This window comes from Tinamus guttatus, unplaced genomic scaffold (assembly GCF_059628265.1).
Source record: "Tinamus guttatus ecotype Peru unplaced genomic scaffold, ASM5962826v1 Tinamus_guttatus_pri_ptg000027l, whole genome shotgun sequence".
Classification (NCBI taxonomy): Eukaryota; Metazoa; Chordata; class Aves; order Tinamiformes; family Tinamidae; genus Tinamus; species Tinamus guttatus.
In genome coordinates this window covers 2335684-2355226 of record NW_028288561.1, presented here as the reverse complement: position 1 = coordinate 2355226, position 19543 = coordinate 2335684, and the positions used below count along the sequence as shown (strand labels likewise).

At 43.0% G+C, this 19543-nt stretch overlaps 1 protein-coding gene across 1 annotated transcript; it reads right to left on the bottom strand.

Moving 5' to 3' along the window:
* Positions 1-5762: 5762 nt before the first annotated feature.
* On the bottom strand, positions 5763-14334 carry ZFP64 (ZFP64 zinc finger protein). Its single transcript, XM_088528437.1, has 6 exons — positions 14211-14334; positions 13693-13926; positions 12245-12406; positions 11172-11234; positions 10258-10509; positions 5763-7294 (listed from the first exon to the last, which is right to left on the bottom strand). Exons 1-6 carry the CDS (start codon positions 14260-14262, stop codon positions 5997-5999), a joined length of 2061 nt encoding a protein of 686 aa, XP_088384563.1. The 5' UTR covers positions 14263-14334; the 3' UTR covers positions 5763-5996.
* Positions 14335-19543: the final 5209 nt, after the last annotated feature.

Genomic DNA, 19543 nt, shown 5'->3' with positions numbered 1-19543 from the left:
TCAGAGGTTCCTTTAGGCCATCATGAGATGTGACTATCTACGGTATCTATCTAGGTATTTGCATCTTGCTCATCACTGAGGTATCCAAGTTATTCTCCTCTACACAGCGTACTTCTGAGGTGCACGTCACCTTCTGCCAGTGGTGATTCAGCAGCATTAATCTTGTGAAAATATACATTTTTGTTACAATTTTAAATTTGGTCATTAATAATAAGCTGAATTCAGCAGTATGACGCTGTATTAAGAAAAAAAGGGGGGTCTGTTTTCCTTAAAAACAAAATAAACCCTAAGCACTGACCAGTTTGTGGGACACAGATGACCTGCCTCATCGGCCTTGCTCTGCTTCCCGTCCATCAGTGTCTCCTAGTTTTGGTGAGCTGTGATCAAAAAATAGGTTAGAAAATCACGTCAGAAAATTATGTTAGAAAATTATGTGTAACAGAGTTGCACAGAATAGGCCAGTTAGGTAGGGATAGGCTTTTTTTTCTCTCCCTGCTCCTAATGCTGCTTATACAAATAGCTCCAAGATTTTAACGGCTCTCCATCATTTTGACGCACATTAATGGAAAGCCAGATGAAAAAGTTAGCACTTTTTTTCTGCCCTTCATTTTAGGCATCTGCCACATCAGGTCCCGGGAAGCTGGAAGATGTTTGCAGCACCACACAGTGTTTCATTGAGAAAGCATAAATACATCCCTACAACCTTAAAAAGGCAAAAACACACTTTTCTCAAATAACATACTTTGCCCTATAAAATTTACCTACTTTTGTCGCTAACCAGGACAGTGTCCATATGCAGACATTAAAAGCAAGTCTACATGAGGTCTGAACCCAGGAACTGAGCATTTCTCAGCACACTTGTGCCAAAGCAGAGTCTGCGCTCGGACACAATCCTTGTGTCCTATCAGCAAAGGACAAACTCCTGAAAGTCATGGAATAAAGTATCTGATATCACAGGTCAACAAATAAATGGCATTGTTACAGCAGACGACATGGCCCCGTACATACATATTATTTGTTACTCCAATAATGCATAGCAAAAGAGAAAAAAAAGTCTTTCATTTCTCGTGTACTTTTTTCCTTCCCTCCAACATTGTGCCTGGGTAAGTCTCTAAAAGATGAAAGATAGCCATGTAACCAAATACTGTATGTTTTATGAGTCCTTCTCCATGTCTAGCGATTAGAATAAAGGCAAAGGCAGAACTGGATACCTGAAAGAGAAAAGAAAGCTTTTCCTACTATAGACTTTTAGTTCATGATGATATTCGAGACATTATTTCCTCAGGTCACTATAGAAACCTTTATCACCTTATGAAAGGTCACTGGGTAAGTGACAGGGAACATTAGTTTCTCTTAACAATATTGGTTTCTCTTCTTAAAATTTAAATAAAAAGGTTAAAGATTTTCCGACTAGAAATGTAAAAGGCCATTAGAATATCTAGTAAATACATCTGAAATTATAGGGTAGAAACCTTTCCATTGAGCACATAGCAAATATTTTTACAGATCCTGGAACAGCACATCGCAGAAAGGCTGACAGACTATATTTTGGATGAAAACATAAATAAATCTCCTCAGTTGTTTGCAACCTAGAGAAAAACAAATTTGCACGCTTTCCAATATTCTTAAAGAATAACTGTAATCCCCTCAAATCAAGGTACTTTCCAGTACAGTCGTATCATAATAGCACAAGTAGCACTGCCAAAATGATTGGAAAATACTATAATTTTTGAACATAAGACATCATGTGATTTCAATACAACTTTGGTTTCCCCCCCCCAGATCCCAAAAGAGCTAGCTTTAAGGCAAATCTGCTTGTTTTTGGGTCTCATCTCCCACGAGGACTGCAATCCTGCAGGAGAGCTCCCTGGCACATCTGTCCAGGAATGTCCCCTCCGCACCCCAGAAAAATTAATGCTGGTTTTGAGCAGGAATCTGTTGTTTTGATGCAAATCACAGTTAAAGCGTTTATCAAACCCCCGTTAAAGCTCCCAAGGAGGCTGAGGGAGGCCCTAGCTCAGAGCACTGCTGGTTTCTGGCTCCATCAGCGAACGCCGTGCACGAGCTCACGCCGTCACCGTCCCCCTGCACCACATCCAAAGGTGGTGGAGGCAAATGTTCCTCTGGACTTTGCACTTGTTCTGCTGCATACTTCTACCTCACAAAAGCAGAGGGAAAAGCACGTTTCAGCAGGCCCTGCAGACAACGAGCCTTGGCCCATGCAGGACTTGGAGCTGTTTTTAAAAAGCCTTGTCTGTAGTAACAAAAATATCCCCAAAAGTTTGGGAATACAGACAGCGGGGTTGGACTGCCTGGGTTGCCTGGAGAAGTAGGTCTCCAAACTTAACCACAGCGGGCTTGGAGATCCCGGGGGCAAGTGGAACAAAATCCATCCAAATCTTATTTTCTTCAGGAAAGAGGCAAATTGCTACAGATCTCTGTGGCCGGGGTAGGACTTGAGGAGGCCACGCGAGTGAAAGCAAGTGAACTGCACCAGACACTGTTAGGAATTACCACATCCTCTCAAGGGATGGTTCTGTTGATAACATGAAGAATGTATTAAATGAATATCAGAGATTAAAACAATCTGCTTCTGCTAGCTCCAAAACACTGAGACTGCTGCTTTTGAACATAAAAATACAGGAAGAATATTGGAATAGAAAAAAAATTGCCCCCATTTCAGGCTTGGTTATCAGCTATTTTTTTTTTTTGAAGGGTGGAGGAAAGAAGTCTCTGGGGATTGTTTATTTAAACATAATGCAATCAGCTAAACAATGTTGAAGAAGCAGCACTGAGCTTTGTCTATTCATTCACACCATTTTGTTATCTTTCCTGTTTATCTTAGAGCTACACCAGGGGACCAGAATGAAGGTTAGTCTTTACAATATGACAAATCTACTGGTTTCCTATTTTAGAAGGTAAACAGCTCTTTTTGTAAAACTGAAATGCAGATAACGGAGCTGTGTAACGTTAAGAGTGACATTAGATTGAACGTGAGATTCCTGGACGTGCTGGTGCATCCCCCGGGTGAGCGTCTATTGGCCAAGGGCAAACACAGATAATTGCAATTCAGACCTTCGGCTTTGGGAAAAACCTCTCATTTTGTATCAGTCTTAGAGCCCACCAAACCCTGCAGCTGCACGCTATGCACAGCTTAAAAATAGTTGTTAGGATTAGAAAATTATCAATACTTATATTAAATCGTGAGGTTAATCTGCGGCTGTAAGTCTGTTTCATGGGAACGTAACAGACTGCTTGCAGTTGGACCTTCCAGAACTTCCTACAATAGTGCTTTTTGAAATATTTTTTACCACTTGTACTTGGGAAAGAGTCAAAAGCAGGAAACTGTGCAACCTTTTTAACAGGAAAGGTGTATGAGCAAGCAGAAAGGGTTGCGCCGAGGTTTGCCTGGATCTGCAGCACCATCTATGGAGGATCCGCGAGCTCTGCCGCTTCTCCTCCCCGGCCACAGCAAAAACGAGCAGCACAAACCTGTCACTGCCACATGGCTGCAAGTGTCCCCCTTTGCTGGTGTTTGCAGTGCCTTGGGGCTGTGCTGCTCTCCGCTGGACAGTTCGGAGCACGCACACACACACACATTTGGGCAAAGAGAACTGCTACCATAACACGCACCTAGATCCAGCGCCAACACAGAAAGGTTGGTGTGGTCCACGCGGTGGTCACATAGGGCTGATGCCATACAGGAAGATCAAGCACTTGCCTGGGATCCCTTCTTCTCGCTGGTGCTTTCCAAGCAGCTTGGACGGCGCTGAGAGGAGCCACCAGGCTCAGCTGGGACCTGAGCCGCAGCGCAGCACGTGGCTTCTCCTAGGCTTTCCATCCATGGTTCTCACCGAATGCGTCCGCAGTAAAGCCCTGCTGCTCTGCAATTCTGATTTCTGGAAAAATAGGTGTGCTCAGTGCCTTGGGACTGGACCTTGTCAGCTCCATAAATCAGCTATCCATAGAGAAAAGGTAAGTTAGCAGGTGGTAACCTGTATCACCAAAGTAGTCCAAGAACAAGCGTAAGGGATAACAATCCCTGAAATACAGCTGCCAGAAACTTCAGATTTTTACTTCACAGTTCAATACAGCACAAGGCTTGGAAATAACACCTTAGTAATGTTTTTTTAACTAACCATTCATGAGGTTTCTCCTTCTAATTGAAGTACCATCTTTTCTGATATCCACAACCAGAAACATACACTACCAAGCAGCTTAAATCAAAGATAAGAATTCGAAATTAAGAGGATTATTTGGAAGGGTGTTTATGTTTTGAAAGAGCCTTAATTTAGAATCAAGGATTAGGGAGGCAGAAGAGACTCAGGCTTCCCAAAACACCATTTTCCTATGAAGAGAGTGACACTGGAGAATTCAAGTTTAAACAAACTTTCTTTTGACCAGCGTTCTCAGGAACAACTTGACAACTTGTATGACTGCACTCGTGAGCTGGATTGCACTTTTCTGTCTTTGTAGAGAACGAAGCTTTACCCCACAAGTAGGAATTGTGCTGTACCGAGGGAACACATGGTGGGGGACAACCCAACTCATGCAGCATGCAGACCGCACACACCGAGATGCAAACACGAGGGCCTGTTCAGAAAGGAACCCTAATGACATGAACTTCAGAAGGTTGCAAACGTGTTCCTAGAACAGAAAGCAAACATCCACTGCCTCCCACCAGCAAAAACTGAAATTAACCTGACTAAAATCCCCCGTTTGGTTTTGATAACGGCCTCTCTTCAGCCTTCACGTGTCCTTGCGATGCTGCCTGGCTCTGCAATGAGCTCTCACTTCAGCAGATCCAGGCTGCTGCAACATAGAGCTACCACTCTCCCAATTTAGGAGCCTGTTCTTTAACTAGGTAATCTCTTAGTAAAGATACTAGTTACCATTACACAAATGCTCAGCTGCCAGAACTATAATATTGTATAGTTCAAGATACATCCCTAAATTCACATATTACCCTTTTATACAAATGTACGTCATTTAATAGTGAGCTACTGTCTTACTGGGATCTAATCTGAAATTATGCTAGTTTTGATCCTTGAAAAAGAATCTACTATTTTTCTTTTTTTTTTTTTTTGAACAAGTTCAAGCTTGTCTTTTTCCCCTTCTAATTTGGAAAAGACCAGAGGCAAAAGCACAACGCACTTCCTCCACCCATGCAACCACAAGGAAGTATGAAGACAACACCAAAATAACAAACACACTAAAAAAGTACTGTATTTTTAAAAAATATATTTGTAGCCATTCTGTTCTCTAAAACAAAGGTGATTGACAGATCACGGCGCCATATACATGATTTGCAATTTGTTTTTGCTAACAAATGCAAGTAGTTGTTAGTGATGGAGGGACAAATTTTGTCTTCTAAAATAAAATAAAATGATTACCTGATCTGCTTCTGTACTTCCACATTAATTGTCAGGTGCTACCAACTTCTACTGACACTACAGAATAGGTCCCATAATCTTTATTTTGGCTGCATTAGACCTGGCTACTAGGTGTTTCTAAAAAGTTCACTATCAGCCAGGTCCAGCTTATGCATCCACAGCAAATCATCAAAACATTACTAGCATTACTTAAAAATAAACTTCAGAGTGGCTTGGACTATTATTTTTTTGCATGTGTATGGAAAAAAAAAAAAAGATTTCTGCTGTGATGATTATTTGTCGTAAGGTGATATTTTCTTAATTTATCAAGTATCACATTTTGGAAAGTTTACCACTGGGTGAAATTTTAAGTGGATACTCAGCTTTTGATACTCAGATTTTGCAAAGAACACAGCCTCTGATTTTAATAGAGGCAGGTAAATATACACACCCTCTTTTCCCACATACAAGCTGTATGTTTCCATGTATAGACAGGCAAAACGTGTATGTGGAAGGTATTTGGCTTTATAGGACAAATGCTGCATTCACTTATGTCCTATGCAGTTCTACTGACTTCAGCATTACTGCAGAGACTGAATGTTGTTTAGCAATGGTCCTCTGTGGTTAATCTGGTATGGAGTCTGCTGGACACAGCAACGCTGTGTGGGCTCCACTCTGGATAATGGAATAGGTCTGCTTGGGGGCTTCTGTGTGAGAGGATGAGGAAAAGATAGGAGGAGGGGGAGCTGCCGTAGACACAGTGATGCTCTGCCCTCCGTCACTAACCACGGTCACCTCTGTGGCTCCTTCTTGGATTAAAGCATTGAGGCCTTCTAAGTCGGAGCAGCTGATGGCAGAGCTGGTGATGAAGGCTTGGTTTGCCGACGCCTCGTGAGCGCTGCCAGGAGCGGCAGGAAGGAGGGTTTGGTGCAAAGCACTCGCATCGCTTTGGTCGTGAGCGCTGAGGAGAACCGCGGGCTGCGCCACGGCCCCTGCCTCGCTCGGGGCCATGGCAGGAGGAGGCGCCAGCAAACTCACCTGGCCCAGCAGCTGCAGGCGGCTGGCGGCCGACAGCTCCTCCTGGTTCTGGCTCACTAAGGCGGGGGGCACGACGTTCACCGACGCGGCCTGAACGATGCTGCTGGCCTGAGGGACCTGGTGACCCACAATGATCTTGACCCTTCCCTCACTGTATGGAGAAACCTGAGCAGCCTGAAGTGGGACCTGAATGTGACTGACGGTAATTGGGGCACTACTCTGTCGACTGGGATCCATCTGAAGCTGCAGAACAGCTAGTTCATTATTTTTCGTCCCGTTGTACATACTGTGCTGCTTCTTATGACTCCTAAGGGAATCCTCTCGGACAAAGGAAGCCTCACACAGGTCACACTTAAATGCTTTCTTGGCATCCAACTTAGCAACTTGCCTGGAGCCACCCTGTTTTGGTCTGTCTCCTTCTTTCTTCTCCACAGTTTGCTTCTTGGTTTTGACTTTGTCTCCGTGAGCTTTCCTCACGTGAGTTGTCAGGTTGCTCCTCTGCTTGGTATCGAAGCTGCAGAATTCACATTTGAAAGGACGATCCTTGCAATGGATTCTCTCATGTACCTTCAAAGCTGCCTTGTTGGAGCAAGAGTAGTTGCACTCTGAGCACTTCACTGGCTGCTCAGGCTGATGAGTCCTTATGTGGTGCCGAAGGCTCGTTTTGTTTCCACACTGAAACTCACATTCTGGGCACTTCAGAGTATTTTCCATGCTGTGCTTAATGCGAATGTGTGATTTCAAGTTTCCTTTCATGGCGCACCGGACCTCACAGAACTCACATTTGTATGGCTTCTCACCAGAATGCACACGCATGTGCCTCTTCAGGTCTGAGTTGATTTTAAACTTAGCAGGACACATCTGACACTGGAAAGGAGCATCTCCTGTCAACAGAAAACAGATTTCATATTACAGAAGAGAAACCAACATCTCTCTCTCTTGGAGGGATCAAATGCTACAGCACTCAGCTGACTTGTTTTAGATACTTGTAAGCTCCCAGTATCTTCTCAAGATGTAGGGAACTCTGCAAGGGGATGGTATATGCCACCTGGTTTGAACACTTGTGTGCAGTCTTTCCAAGAGCACATGCCTTTGCCTACCCATGCCTGTTGTGCCTTCATATTAGCATCTCAGATAGTCTCCATTTGCCATTCCTTTTGTTTGTAGACCTATTCCAAGTGCTTCAAAAGAAGTGACAGAAGTTTCTCCATTTATATTGCTTTGACAACAGTATGTCTAGTCAGCCTTTAAAATCAATTCAAATAAACATTATAGAAGTTGAACATCTGCTAGATTTTTATGAAGTCTGGGAAATCAACATAAATACACACTTACATGATTTACTGTGTGGCTTGCAGATAAAGTTTATGTCCAGGCTAAATGTTAGGCTACTGCAGAAACAAATGTTTAACTAGTACCAGCCTCCCCACTGTCTCATATATTCCTTACTGCCTCTCTTATACCAAGATATGTTCACATGGAAAGTTAAATTAGCTGAAAAGAAAAACGGATTACTTTGGGGCCTGGTTAAATCCTTGCCCTGGCTCATGTGCAACAGCTCAAAGACTTTTGCTGGCACAAGGCAGGGAGTGAAACCTTTTGTCCAAAACATTGGGTATTTGGACAAGATTCTATGCGGGTCATTGTAGAAGCGCAGCACTATTACCATTATAAAACAAAACAGGAATCACAGATACACAACGGGAACTGGAAAAGAGAAATAGGATGATAAGGAAACAAGTAGGTAAATATGTGACTCAAGGGAAATACGCTTACAGACAGAAGTAACATTAAGCTTTTGTTTCTTCTGGCATTACAGCACCTGAGAAAGAGATATTTGCATCATGCATCATATCTAATAATCTTCAACAGACCACTTTTAGAAACTCTAATCAGTTTGCATTAATGCAAACAGGAATATAAAATATTCATAGGTGTATATTTTTTATAAGAACATTCCTGATCCAAAACCTAGCAACAAAGTTGAAACGTAGGTCAAATTCTTAACTGCTGAAGTGTGAAAAATGAACATAGTTTTCTGTAAGATCATTAGCAAACTACTTGCATCAAACAGCCTACACGAGTAACCACTTGAACTATCTGGTTCTAAGTCACTGTTTTTCTTTTCTTTTTTTTTTTTTTTTTAAATTTGCAGGCTTGTGTCACAACATGTATGATCAAATTAAGCTGTAGATTTGTTTAGTCTACAGGCCTTGAACAAATTCCAGGGTGAAGCCCAGTGACACCTTTGTGAAGTCTTCAGAAAAGCCAAAGCAAACCTCCTGAATAACACCATTCATTTTTTTTTCTTTTTAAACTAAATAGGCAGTTCTCTAAATGACCATATTGTAATGTGTTTACATAATATTTTGAAAAAAAATACAACTGTGACATTGGGTGCTAAGATGGGATTTAAAGGTATTGGGAAGAGAAAAGCGACTGTACTTAGTTCAGCAGTTTTTTTTCTTTAATAATCAAACTGCAAATGGCTAATTTATTTTATAAGTTAATATTTTATAGAGCCTGTGATAGCTGTATAATTTTGCATAATTTTCTTATCTAGCTGCAGATGCCATAGATTTAGCTGCATATTTTTCAAATCAAGTTGTGGCCTACTGTGCTAATCCATGTATCTGTTTAATAATTGAGATACATGGTGTATTATGTATATGAAACAGACTTTATTAATGAAGATACAGTGTTTGCTCATCTGGTTTATTTTACAGTCTCAGCTGCATACTCGGCTACTGAATTTTTATCTACTTTGCTGATGAAAGCATAGTTCATATTTCAATGGCTTAATTTACATATTCAGGATATTGTAATACATGAAAGATAAAATTAGTAATTTTACTGAATAAAGGAAAGTGTTTGTTTTGTTATTTAAAGGGTGGTCTGTCACTGACAACGAAACTTAAAAAAATGGAAGAGGAGGGGAGGTCTGATCTCAGAATTCTTACCCAGTAATTCTTCTCAACAGAAAACTGATCTTAATTCAACAAGTAAGGGTATGTAAATGATGTGATACTGAGCTATGTAAATTACATTCACCTTCTAGAAAAGAACTAGTTTCATTCCAATAAAGGAATGCATTGCAGTTACTCATCTTGATTTTCTCTTAAAATTGGTTGTGTGCTTAGCAGCTTTGTAATATAATAAGAATGAAATGATTAAATTCTAAATCATTGCACTTCACCCCAGCAAATGAATGACCATGAAAAGGTCTTTTTACAGAAATTATGTAGAAGAGACAACAAAACTAAAGACTTTTAGCCTAATTGAATGATACAACAGACTCATCTGCCAAAAGAAGCTATCTAAAAATCTGACTGCTGCACTATTTAATGATACTAAAACCAAAACAAAACCCACTACACTTGAATTGCTTATTAATTTCTGGAGCAAGAGAAATCAAATAATGCAGGTGAATTCTGAGCAGATTTAACCAGTCAATTATAAAATAATTTCAGTGTTTCCAATACTGTGGACCAGATTTGAAAGACACAGAGAGGGGCTCAAATGCTAACAACAAGACATACCTCAAGTTCTGTTGATTTAAGAATGTCTCGTAGACAGTATCAAAAAAAAGAAGAAAAAAAAAAGCAAAGCATAACAACTAGCAAGAGTCAGATACGTCTTCTCATTGTACATATTCTTCTACATATTTTTTGCAGAGCTATGTTGCCCTAATGAATTCTGTGCCCATGAGATGTACAAAAACATCTAGGTATGCAGCTTCTGCAAGATCAAATAAGCACTTCGTGGCATGTGGCCATCTGTAGAGGTTCTAAAATCCTTGCCAGTGATTTTCAGATGTTTAGAGATTGGAATGCTGCTGCAGCCGTACCTGTGTGGGATCGGAGGTGCACGGTGAGCTGGCTGGAGTTGCGGCTCGCGTAAGGGCAGATCTGGCACTTGAAGGGCCGCTCGTTGGAGTGGATGCGCTGGTGCTTGTTGAGGCTGCTGCTGTCGGCGGCCGCGTAGTCGCAGTGCTTGCACTTGTAGGGCTTCACGCCGGTGTGCGAACGCATGTGCATCTTCAGCTTGTCTTTACGGCTGAAGCACTTGTTACAAACCTCACATTTATGGGGCTTGTCTCCTGAGATGAACGGGAGAGCAGCAACACGTCAAGATTTTTGAATCATAAAAACGTTCGCAGAAAAAAAAATAGCACCCAGTACACAGAATGCTAAAACAGCAATTGTGCTAGTTATTCAAAAAGCTTTTATAAAAGGCGTGAACTGGATGCAGGATTTGAGATGCCAGTCTGCTAGCTAGCTAAGCTCTCTTAAGAGCTCTAAAAGGGTGGATATGCAAATACAACAAACAATTTAGAAGACCTTTGGAAATTTCTCCAAAGAGCCATTTCAAATTTGTAAGGGGAGAACTTTTGAAATCTCTGTAATAAATTAAGGGCAAACTGGCAAATTATTAAGGAGGCATTATGCACTACCATATGGACACATGCAGATAAGCACATGGCTGACATCTCAGAAACTTAGTTGTGATTTTAAGCAATGTTCACCTTTTTAGTTTCCCACCTGTGAACAGTATGGGCCAGAAACCTGGCTTACCAAAACGGGCAATTCTGAAACACTGAGAACTACAACACCAAAATGTACAGATAGATGTGTGTATTTTCTCTAATTTATCTATGACATATAATTCAGTGTAATTGTAATGTAATGTAGGACAATACTTTTTAGCAAAAAGCAGAAAAGGATGAAAAAAATAAAATAAAAATACAGCAACTACATTAACCTGTATGTGTTCGCAGATGACGTTCCATATCCTTCATACCATAGGAAGTCTTGAACTGGCAACCTGAGAATGGGGCAGAGCAGGGAAGGGAAAGGAAAAGAAAAAGACAATACTAAACCCAAGGAAAAACTAACAAGGTTATAATCATAAAAATGTACTATGCTATTCTGGTCTTTTCCTTTCTTCATGTATACATTTTCTTTAAAATTCAGCGTTTCTAGAAAATGAAGTCCCCATCTTGTCTCCTCCCATCTCCTTAAAATAGTAACTGGATTACTTATGAACCTTAGCTTTCTAGTGCTTCCCTAGGGGAGAATTCACTCTCCACATTACCTTTTTCTGTAATTCTTTGAGTGAGCTTTAAAACAATTCTCTGGAATCTTGCCTAGGACTTGAGATGCTCTTTATGGTACATGGGGGACACAGGTGGAACTCATTAACTCCACATATAATCTCAGGTTAGTGCTATTGGGAACGCAGCTAATGGCTCAGCCTTCAGGAATCCTGTCTGTGATTTCTGTACTCTACAAGTGCAGCGCTGAGCGCTGCACGTTTGAAAGGGGTCTCTCAAACGGAGGCCATAAAAAGAAGCACTGAAACTTCTGCTCCAATTAACAGGACTACTCATCTATGTGGCTGTCCCTTCAGAGGTTTTCTGTATACTGTATGGTTCTTTTACACATTAATCTCTGAAAATATTTCAGTTCAAAACATCCTGAAAAATATTCTAGCTTAACAAAGCGTGCCAAGCAAAATGCACACACAATATTTTTCTCATACAATGATAGCAGTTACCAAAAGGTTAGCAAAGTTCTGCCCTTAGTTCTCCTCTTAGGGCAGAGGCCAGAGCATCACCAGAATATATCACAGAAGAGGACCAAGAACTTGTCCAAGAACTGGTGAGGACAACAGCAAAAGTGCTACTGACCTCAGCACTAGCAGATCACACTCTTGGTTGAGGTTGCTTTCCAGATTCTGTACATCTTAAGTGCATTAAACAGACAGCCTTACTCTACACTGTAGGCATACCAAACCTGTGGATTTTAAAAATGAAGACACAGTCGTCACCTTACCTGGATAGCAGCAGTTCAGTTTCTTCTGTGTCAAGGAGGAGGTGGATTTTCTTGAGCGTGCCTTTGGTGGCGTGGAGACGACGGCCGCGGCGGGGGGCTCGCTGCTCTCGCTAGGCACGTACGTCTGGTAGCCATGCTCAAAAACAAACTCTGGGGCAGAAACTAAACACACACAAACAGCTCAGTTTGACAGCTTGCACTTCTCCAGGAAGTAAAACTTAGCTATTTTCCAATTTCATTAATTACTTCTCTATAACATGTTTCCAGAAACATTCCTATTCCTGGCTTCCTAGTCATAAGGGGGGCAGGGAGAGAGCTGTTCTCCCCCTGGCTATCTTGCTACCAGATGAGAATGTTTGTCAAGACCCCATGAGCCACGCTGAGCTTTGAACGACCCTAACTTGGCTCCCTCTTTACATCCTATCTGGCTGCACGACTAACGGATCAGCTGCTTCTGATGCCTGCCCAGGTCTTACATTAATAAAATCACTCCTGTTTTTCAGCACTGGCTGTACTAGAGTCCAGAGGAGGAGAAAAAAAAACCAAACTGTTTATAAGGAAAACATTCAAAAATCAAAAAGATGGTTTAAAGGTTTAGCTCCTTTTAACTACACCATTTTTAATTGTTACACACAAAAACAACAGGAAAACTTTGTAGGCTACTGTTTTTTAAAAACCATGCTGTACCCCACAAAGGACAGAATGGTGCAACTGCCCTCATCTTGAAAATGAGTAAATAAGCAGAAAAGTGACTCACCCCAAGCCCACACTGACCCGAGGGATAATAATACAAAAAATCCTGGAACTAGGCCCTGAATTCAGCTTGCTTCACTACTCGATCAGATGCTCTTCCATATCCTGTCCATCCAACTTAAAAAAATGGAGTTTTAGTAAGGTCCCAGACCAAAACAAAATACATTATATATAAAAGAGCAAAAGTTTCATGCATAGAATAAAATTCTAGCTACACTTAAATGTTTGCAAGACCATTTGAGCCTTTGCATAGGCAGAAATTTTGAGTTATATTTTTTCCTGCCAATTAGTCGTGGAAGCAACGCTAGTGCACGCAGTATTCTCACATAAAAAGGCCTGGACCAGCGCCTGACAGCAATTCCAAGCCTGTTTCTCATCAAGAGCACTCCTAGCAAAAATAAAACACATAGTAATTTGATTACTTTGCATAAGTATTGACAACTTTAATTAGTCTTTGCAAGTCGGTTAGACAACACACTAGATCGAAGCAAGCCCAAGTGAGCTCATGGCTCCATTAGCAAACCAAGCAATGGCTGTCACACCAAGGGGCTTGCACATGGCTTCTTTATCTCTTTGCATGCACCTATGCGCTGACTAATGCAGAAAACGTTGTTTTCTGCTCGCGGCGGTGGGGACGACGTGAGCGCGGGGCCAGGCTGAGCCCTGGCGCGCTCATGGCACCCAACGCGCCGTACCTGTGATGGTCTGCGTCTCCGAGGCGATGGTGGCGGCCGGCGCCTGCGTGGCGGGCACCGTCTCCTCGGACACGAACTGGACGGTGCCGGCGGCCCCGGCCGCGGTGCCCGCGAGCTGGCAGCCGCTCTGCTTGTGGCCCACGAAGGCATCGAGGTTGTTGAACTGCTGCTTGCAGATGCCGCAGATGTGGATGTCCGGCGTGAGCTCCACCAGCACCGTGGTGCCGCCCGGGACTGCGGCGGCCACACGAACGACATGTTAGTTGGGCAATAATATATAACAACGACGCTTATTGTCACCGCGGGGAGCACCCCCAGCCGCCCCGCAGCGCCCGCCGGGCCGCGGCCCGCGCAGGTTCCCGGGCTCCCCCCGCACGCAGGTTCCCGGGCCCCGCTCCCGCCCGCTTCTGGTGCTACTCAGGTTTCGGGGCCTCGCGCAGGCCCCGGCTCCGCTCGGCTTCCGCCGCGCGGGCCCCGGAGCGCGCATGGCCCGCGCACGGCCCGCGCCGCGCACTCACACTGCACGGGGCCGGGGAAGGGCGGCGCGGCCGCCCCGCCGCCCGCGTTCATGGCGGCGGCGGCGGCAGCCCCCGCGCCGCCTGCTCGGGGCTTCTCGGCGGCGGGGAAGCTCCCGCCGGCGCCCGAGCGGGGACGGATGTGGAGGCGCCGAGCATGCTCAGTGGCGGCGGCCTCGCCTCGCCGCGCGGCCGGCCCCGGCGCGCTCCCGCCGCCGCCACACGGCCCCGGGGCACCCGCCGCGCTTCAGGCGCCTCCGCTCGCTGCCGAGGCGGCCCCACGAGCTCCGGGGCTGTCGCCTGGTGCCTGCCCCGCTGTTCCAGCCCGCGCTCAGTCTGCAGTGCCCTGGGCAGCCCCTGGCCCTGCGGCCGCGGGGCCCTTGTCTTCTCTTAGAGCTTTCCTTCCTCAAGTTAAAAGCTTTCCACCTGGCTGGTGGCACCCCGTGATGGGCCAGGCACTGCCGCTGCAGCACCTTTTACCAGCCCTGCTCCCCTGGGCCGCTTTTCTGACAGTCGCTTTCAGTCACACCTCAAGATTCAAATACTCATTTCACTGACAGAAACCATGTCACAGACAGGGTGTCTGGGCCAGGAAGACATTGATACCCACTGAAGTTACTGGAAAACCACTCTACGGAGTGTGTTTTGGGATGTAGACCTAAAAGTTCCTCATGGGGAGGCAGCATGCCTCCTATTTAATGGTTGGGGAAAACTTTTTCATAAGATGACTCCTCTTTTGTAGGGTGAGGCTTGAGCAGAGCCAGGCTCAGAATTTGTGGCACAGCTGAAGGTTTATTTTCCTCAGAAAGTGGCATCTGCTCGACATTTGTGTTGACCCATTTTGGCAAACCAATGTAACAGAGACATGGGACTATTTTGGGGGGCAAGATAAGGCACAAAAGGTGACATTGCTTGGTCTGGCCTTTAAAAACAGCAAACTTTCTTTGGCTGCATGTCAGCCCTGGCACTAGCTGCAAAGATCATATTTATCTTTCCTTGAGGCTGCAGGTAGATTTTAATCCAAGTTTTAGATACAAAAGTTGATTAATAGATGAAAATACCAAAGAAGAAAGAAACAGAAAAACTCCAAGAAGTGTGTATTGAACCATGAGTATCAATATGATTTTCAAAGTTCATTCAGAAACCCCAAAAGAAACGCACGCACATAACCAAATCCCACTTAATTGATTCTATGATTATTCTATGATTTGTTGGAAATGTAGGTGATACTATGGTAGCATAAATATGTAGCCAGTACCTGTAAAGTATACACAGAAATAGGAATATGGTCAGCACTGCTGAGACTGTTTTGGGAATATATCCAGAAGAAATTGCAGCTAAGAATGAGATTAATCAACCTGAATCTATTTTTTTTTCCACAGTACAGACAGGACTATAGATTTGAAAGCTGACTTTCGACTTACTTTACTCTTTCCAGAACACTGTGACCCATTTCCAAAGCTGACACGAAGAGTGGCTGCCTGCTTGTCTTTCACCTATTAAACTTGCACTCCAAGCTGTACTTTGGAGCTTACCCTAACTTATTTTAGTCTATTTTTCACTCAGCGTAATGCCTTTTTATTTAGAACACAAGCCTACTTGACGTGCTTAGAAAGCAGCGGGCATTGTGCTGTTATGCTAAAGTGATTTTTCACTTATCCAAGGGCCTATAATGACAGCTAGGCAGGCTACGTGACCCCTTCCGCTGCCAAGACAAATAGAGCACCATAACTACATTGCAACTGTCCTCCCTGTTGTGCTCACTGTTCTTGACTAGGTGTCGAGGTAACAATATTTAATGGATACAAGGTCTGGTCTGTGGTTTTGCTTCTGATTAGGATATGAAGAGTTTGGTGTATTACCATCTCTTTTAGAAACATTTATTAAATGGTTCACTTGGGTGCTATTAAAGAGAAGTATTAACATAGGGGAGAAGATTTTGAGTTAACGGTACCACTGCAGCTGGCACCTAAAAGAGAAATTCCCTCCATCCCTTCCATCATTTCTTCCAGCTGTCTTCTAAAAAGCACTTGGTCAGGAGCAAACTGAACGGCTTCCTTATGCTGGCAAGGGCTGAAAGCACTTGGAAGAGAAGTGCTCAGTCTTGGAATGCACTCACATTTTTCTGCCCATCCCTGGTATTTCCCAGAATACTACAAATACAGCTCGACAGGGAATTGTCTGACTTTTTCCACTGAGGTTGAGCAGGAGGGTCCAAGTGAACACTTTTCATAGGAACATACAGAGTCTGATAATGTGCATCTGTGTTGGGAAATAGACACTGGCTTCATCCTGATGCAGATTTTTTTTTTTAAAATAGAGAAACCACCTTACATTCTTGGGATGGTATCCACCTTGGGGTGCACTGCTATTTGTGAAGAACTCCAGGCATACGGCATGTCCAAATGCAATGTTTAAAAACCATTGGGTTTGCAGTTATATCATGTCATTGCATAAGACATCTGCACTGAAGTGTTCCCAGAAGCACACAAGAATATGCCTAACAGTAATACCACATATCAACCGCACATTTAAACCGAAAGCTCTTGGAGGCTGACACTGTTCATTGCTTTATGTTTCAGCAGTACTTAGCCGAAAATGACTCAGTTCTGGCTTTGGCACAAATGTTAAACATGTCTTTATTATCTTATTAATAACAAATAACACAGATCAGGACTTTATTGAACGATATTCTAGACAGAGACATAGTTTTCATTTTCCTGGATGAGGATTGATGTCTGGGAGTGTAACACTGTCCTGAGAACTTGAGTCATCGAGCAGAGATCTGCTGAGATCACACTTGACACTATATGCAGCCTTTAAGGCATAAATCAGTATGTATGTGTAATCTTCATCACCCTTAACCTGACTGAAATGAAAATGCTGCACCGCTTCAGGCTCCCTGCAAGTGCAGTGCAAGCAAACAAGGCCCAGAAAAGACAAATGTCAATCATGGGAGAAAAAGGGGGAAAAAAAATCAGAGGCATAAAAAAGTCAAGTTTCATCAGAGACTCTTGGACAGGCATTTCCGGGCACCGTGTTGGACAGCCGTGGCCTAGATGCTGTCCTCGAGACAGACACTTATGTGTGATGGGATCTGTGTAGACTTTTATCTTCACACATAGGTTCCTTCCACCCTCCCGTCATCTGGGGTCACCTTGCAGCTCCGAGATGCCAAGGAGCTGATACCAACCTAGCAGCAATGGAAAGAGGGCAATGAACTGAGCTAAGCAGAGCGCACCGTAAAATAGGAAAAGCCTCCTCCTCCCTCAAATTTCATGCCATTTATTGTTTCAGTTGCACTGAATGGGGGAGGATAGAATCATAGAATTATTATGGTTGGAAAAGATCGTCAAGATCATTGAGTCCAACCGTAGCCCTTGATGTCAACTAAACCATGGCCCTAAGTACCTGCTACAGCATGTCCCCAAGTGCCTCCTCTACACGGGACTCCACCGCTTCCCCAGGCAGCCCGGTCCAATGCTTTACCACTCTTTCTGTGTAGAATTTTTTCTTAATACCCAACCTAAACCCCTGCAACTTGAGGCCACTTCCCCTGGTCCTAGTTTTAGTTATCCTGGAGAAGAGGCTGATCCCCACCTCAGCATGGCCTCCTTTCAGGTAGCTGTGGAGAGCGTTGGACACGCTCCAGCACCCGTAGCGAGGGGCCCAAAACTGAACACAGTATTCAAGGTTTAAAAGAGGAAAAGAATGGTAGAAAACAGGGGTATGCCTACAAGAGAGGACACCAGCAGTATATATAAATGAAAGAAAAATTACTAATAAGTAGAAAGCCAAGCATACGGCAAGAAAAGGGTATGGTTACAGGCTTGTGGTCACTGAAGAGGGAGAGCTTATCTCCCGTGAGGGCCCTGGTGTAAAAACATCACAAATGAGACTGGAATGTGGCCTAAGGCACAGACAAAAAAACCCCATAAATTGTAATTAAAAATTTCAAGTAGAGATGGAGACAAATGAAGGGTGGATTTAGGAAAATAACAAACAGGCCATTAAAATAACTTAAAGATTTTTTTTAGCAATTCATAATTGTATTGATGGATAATGACACACAGCAACATAAATGCATTGAGCACTAGTTAATTCGAATTAATTATCTTAAAATAATAGGTAATCTGTCTCTATGTTGATAAGATAATTATGATGATGATTTTCAAATGTTTTAAAATTATGTCATTTCAATTTATAATTCAATGTAGGTGTTTCAGCATTTAATATATTTCGCTATTTATACAATATTTTCATTGTCATTGCTTTCCCCTAGAATAAATAAAATCTAAATAATCTAAACCTTAAGATATTTCTTACTGTTCTACAGACTGTAAAATAACTCAATATGAAAATACTAATCACTCAACACATTGACAGCTGTGATTAAACCTCAAATGAATGCTGTAACACAATAGAAATGCGTTTTTATATTGAGATGTCTAATTATTTCCTGGCAGAAAGCAGACCTCTCCACACAGGGAAACGCGGGGGGCTTTGGGGGTCGGCTCCGGGGTCATGCTTCAGTGGGAAGCACAAGGAGAAACACGCGGTCGTGGTGACAAAAGTTGGCTCTGTTTTTTTGGGGGTGAATTCAGGCTCTTGAGGAATTTATGATTCTCTGCAGGGGCTTCTCAGCATCACCTCTTGGCTACTGCTGCCTGGTGGCCTCAGTCTGTGCAACTTCCCAGCTCTGCTACCACTTTTTACAAGCTCTTCCTTCTCTTTCCCTTCCTCCTCCTTCTTGTCTTTTTGGTTTCACTCCCCTCCTCTCTGCCTTTTTTTTTTTTTTCTCCTAAATGCAAATTATTTGTTGTCATAATCTGAACAAACTTTTAAAAGCTTTCACTTTTTTGATCATGGATATGTCACATCTGAAAATAAACTAATTAATTTGGGGAATTTATTTCAGCACACTTTGTATAAATAAAAAGTGCAATAAAATTCCACTGGGATGAGCATGATAACAAATAAATGGTGGATCTAAAATTGTAGAGCCCCAGTCTAATATTTAGTCATTTTTATTATATATTTGGGTTGAAAATGGGAAACAACAACAGCAGAGGGACTCCCTTGATACTTGGTGGAGTTTTGCTTGTTCCCTAGCAGGGCATAGAGGTAATTTTATTCTAGAAGCTTTTGAATGCTTTACAAGTAATAGAAACCAAGTGGGAAAAGCATATTCCATATTTTATTTCTGACATTCACATAGAAAAGGATATATAAAAAAAATTAAAGATTCAAAATACTTGCCTGTGATTCAGTACCTAAAGACTTTCTGGTGTTTTTCAGAATTCCCCTGAGACCTATAAATGCTTCTGTGCTAGAGG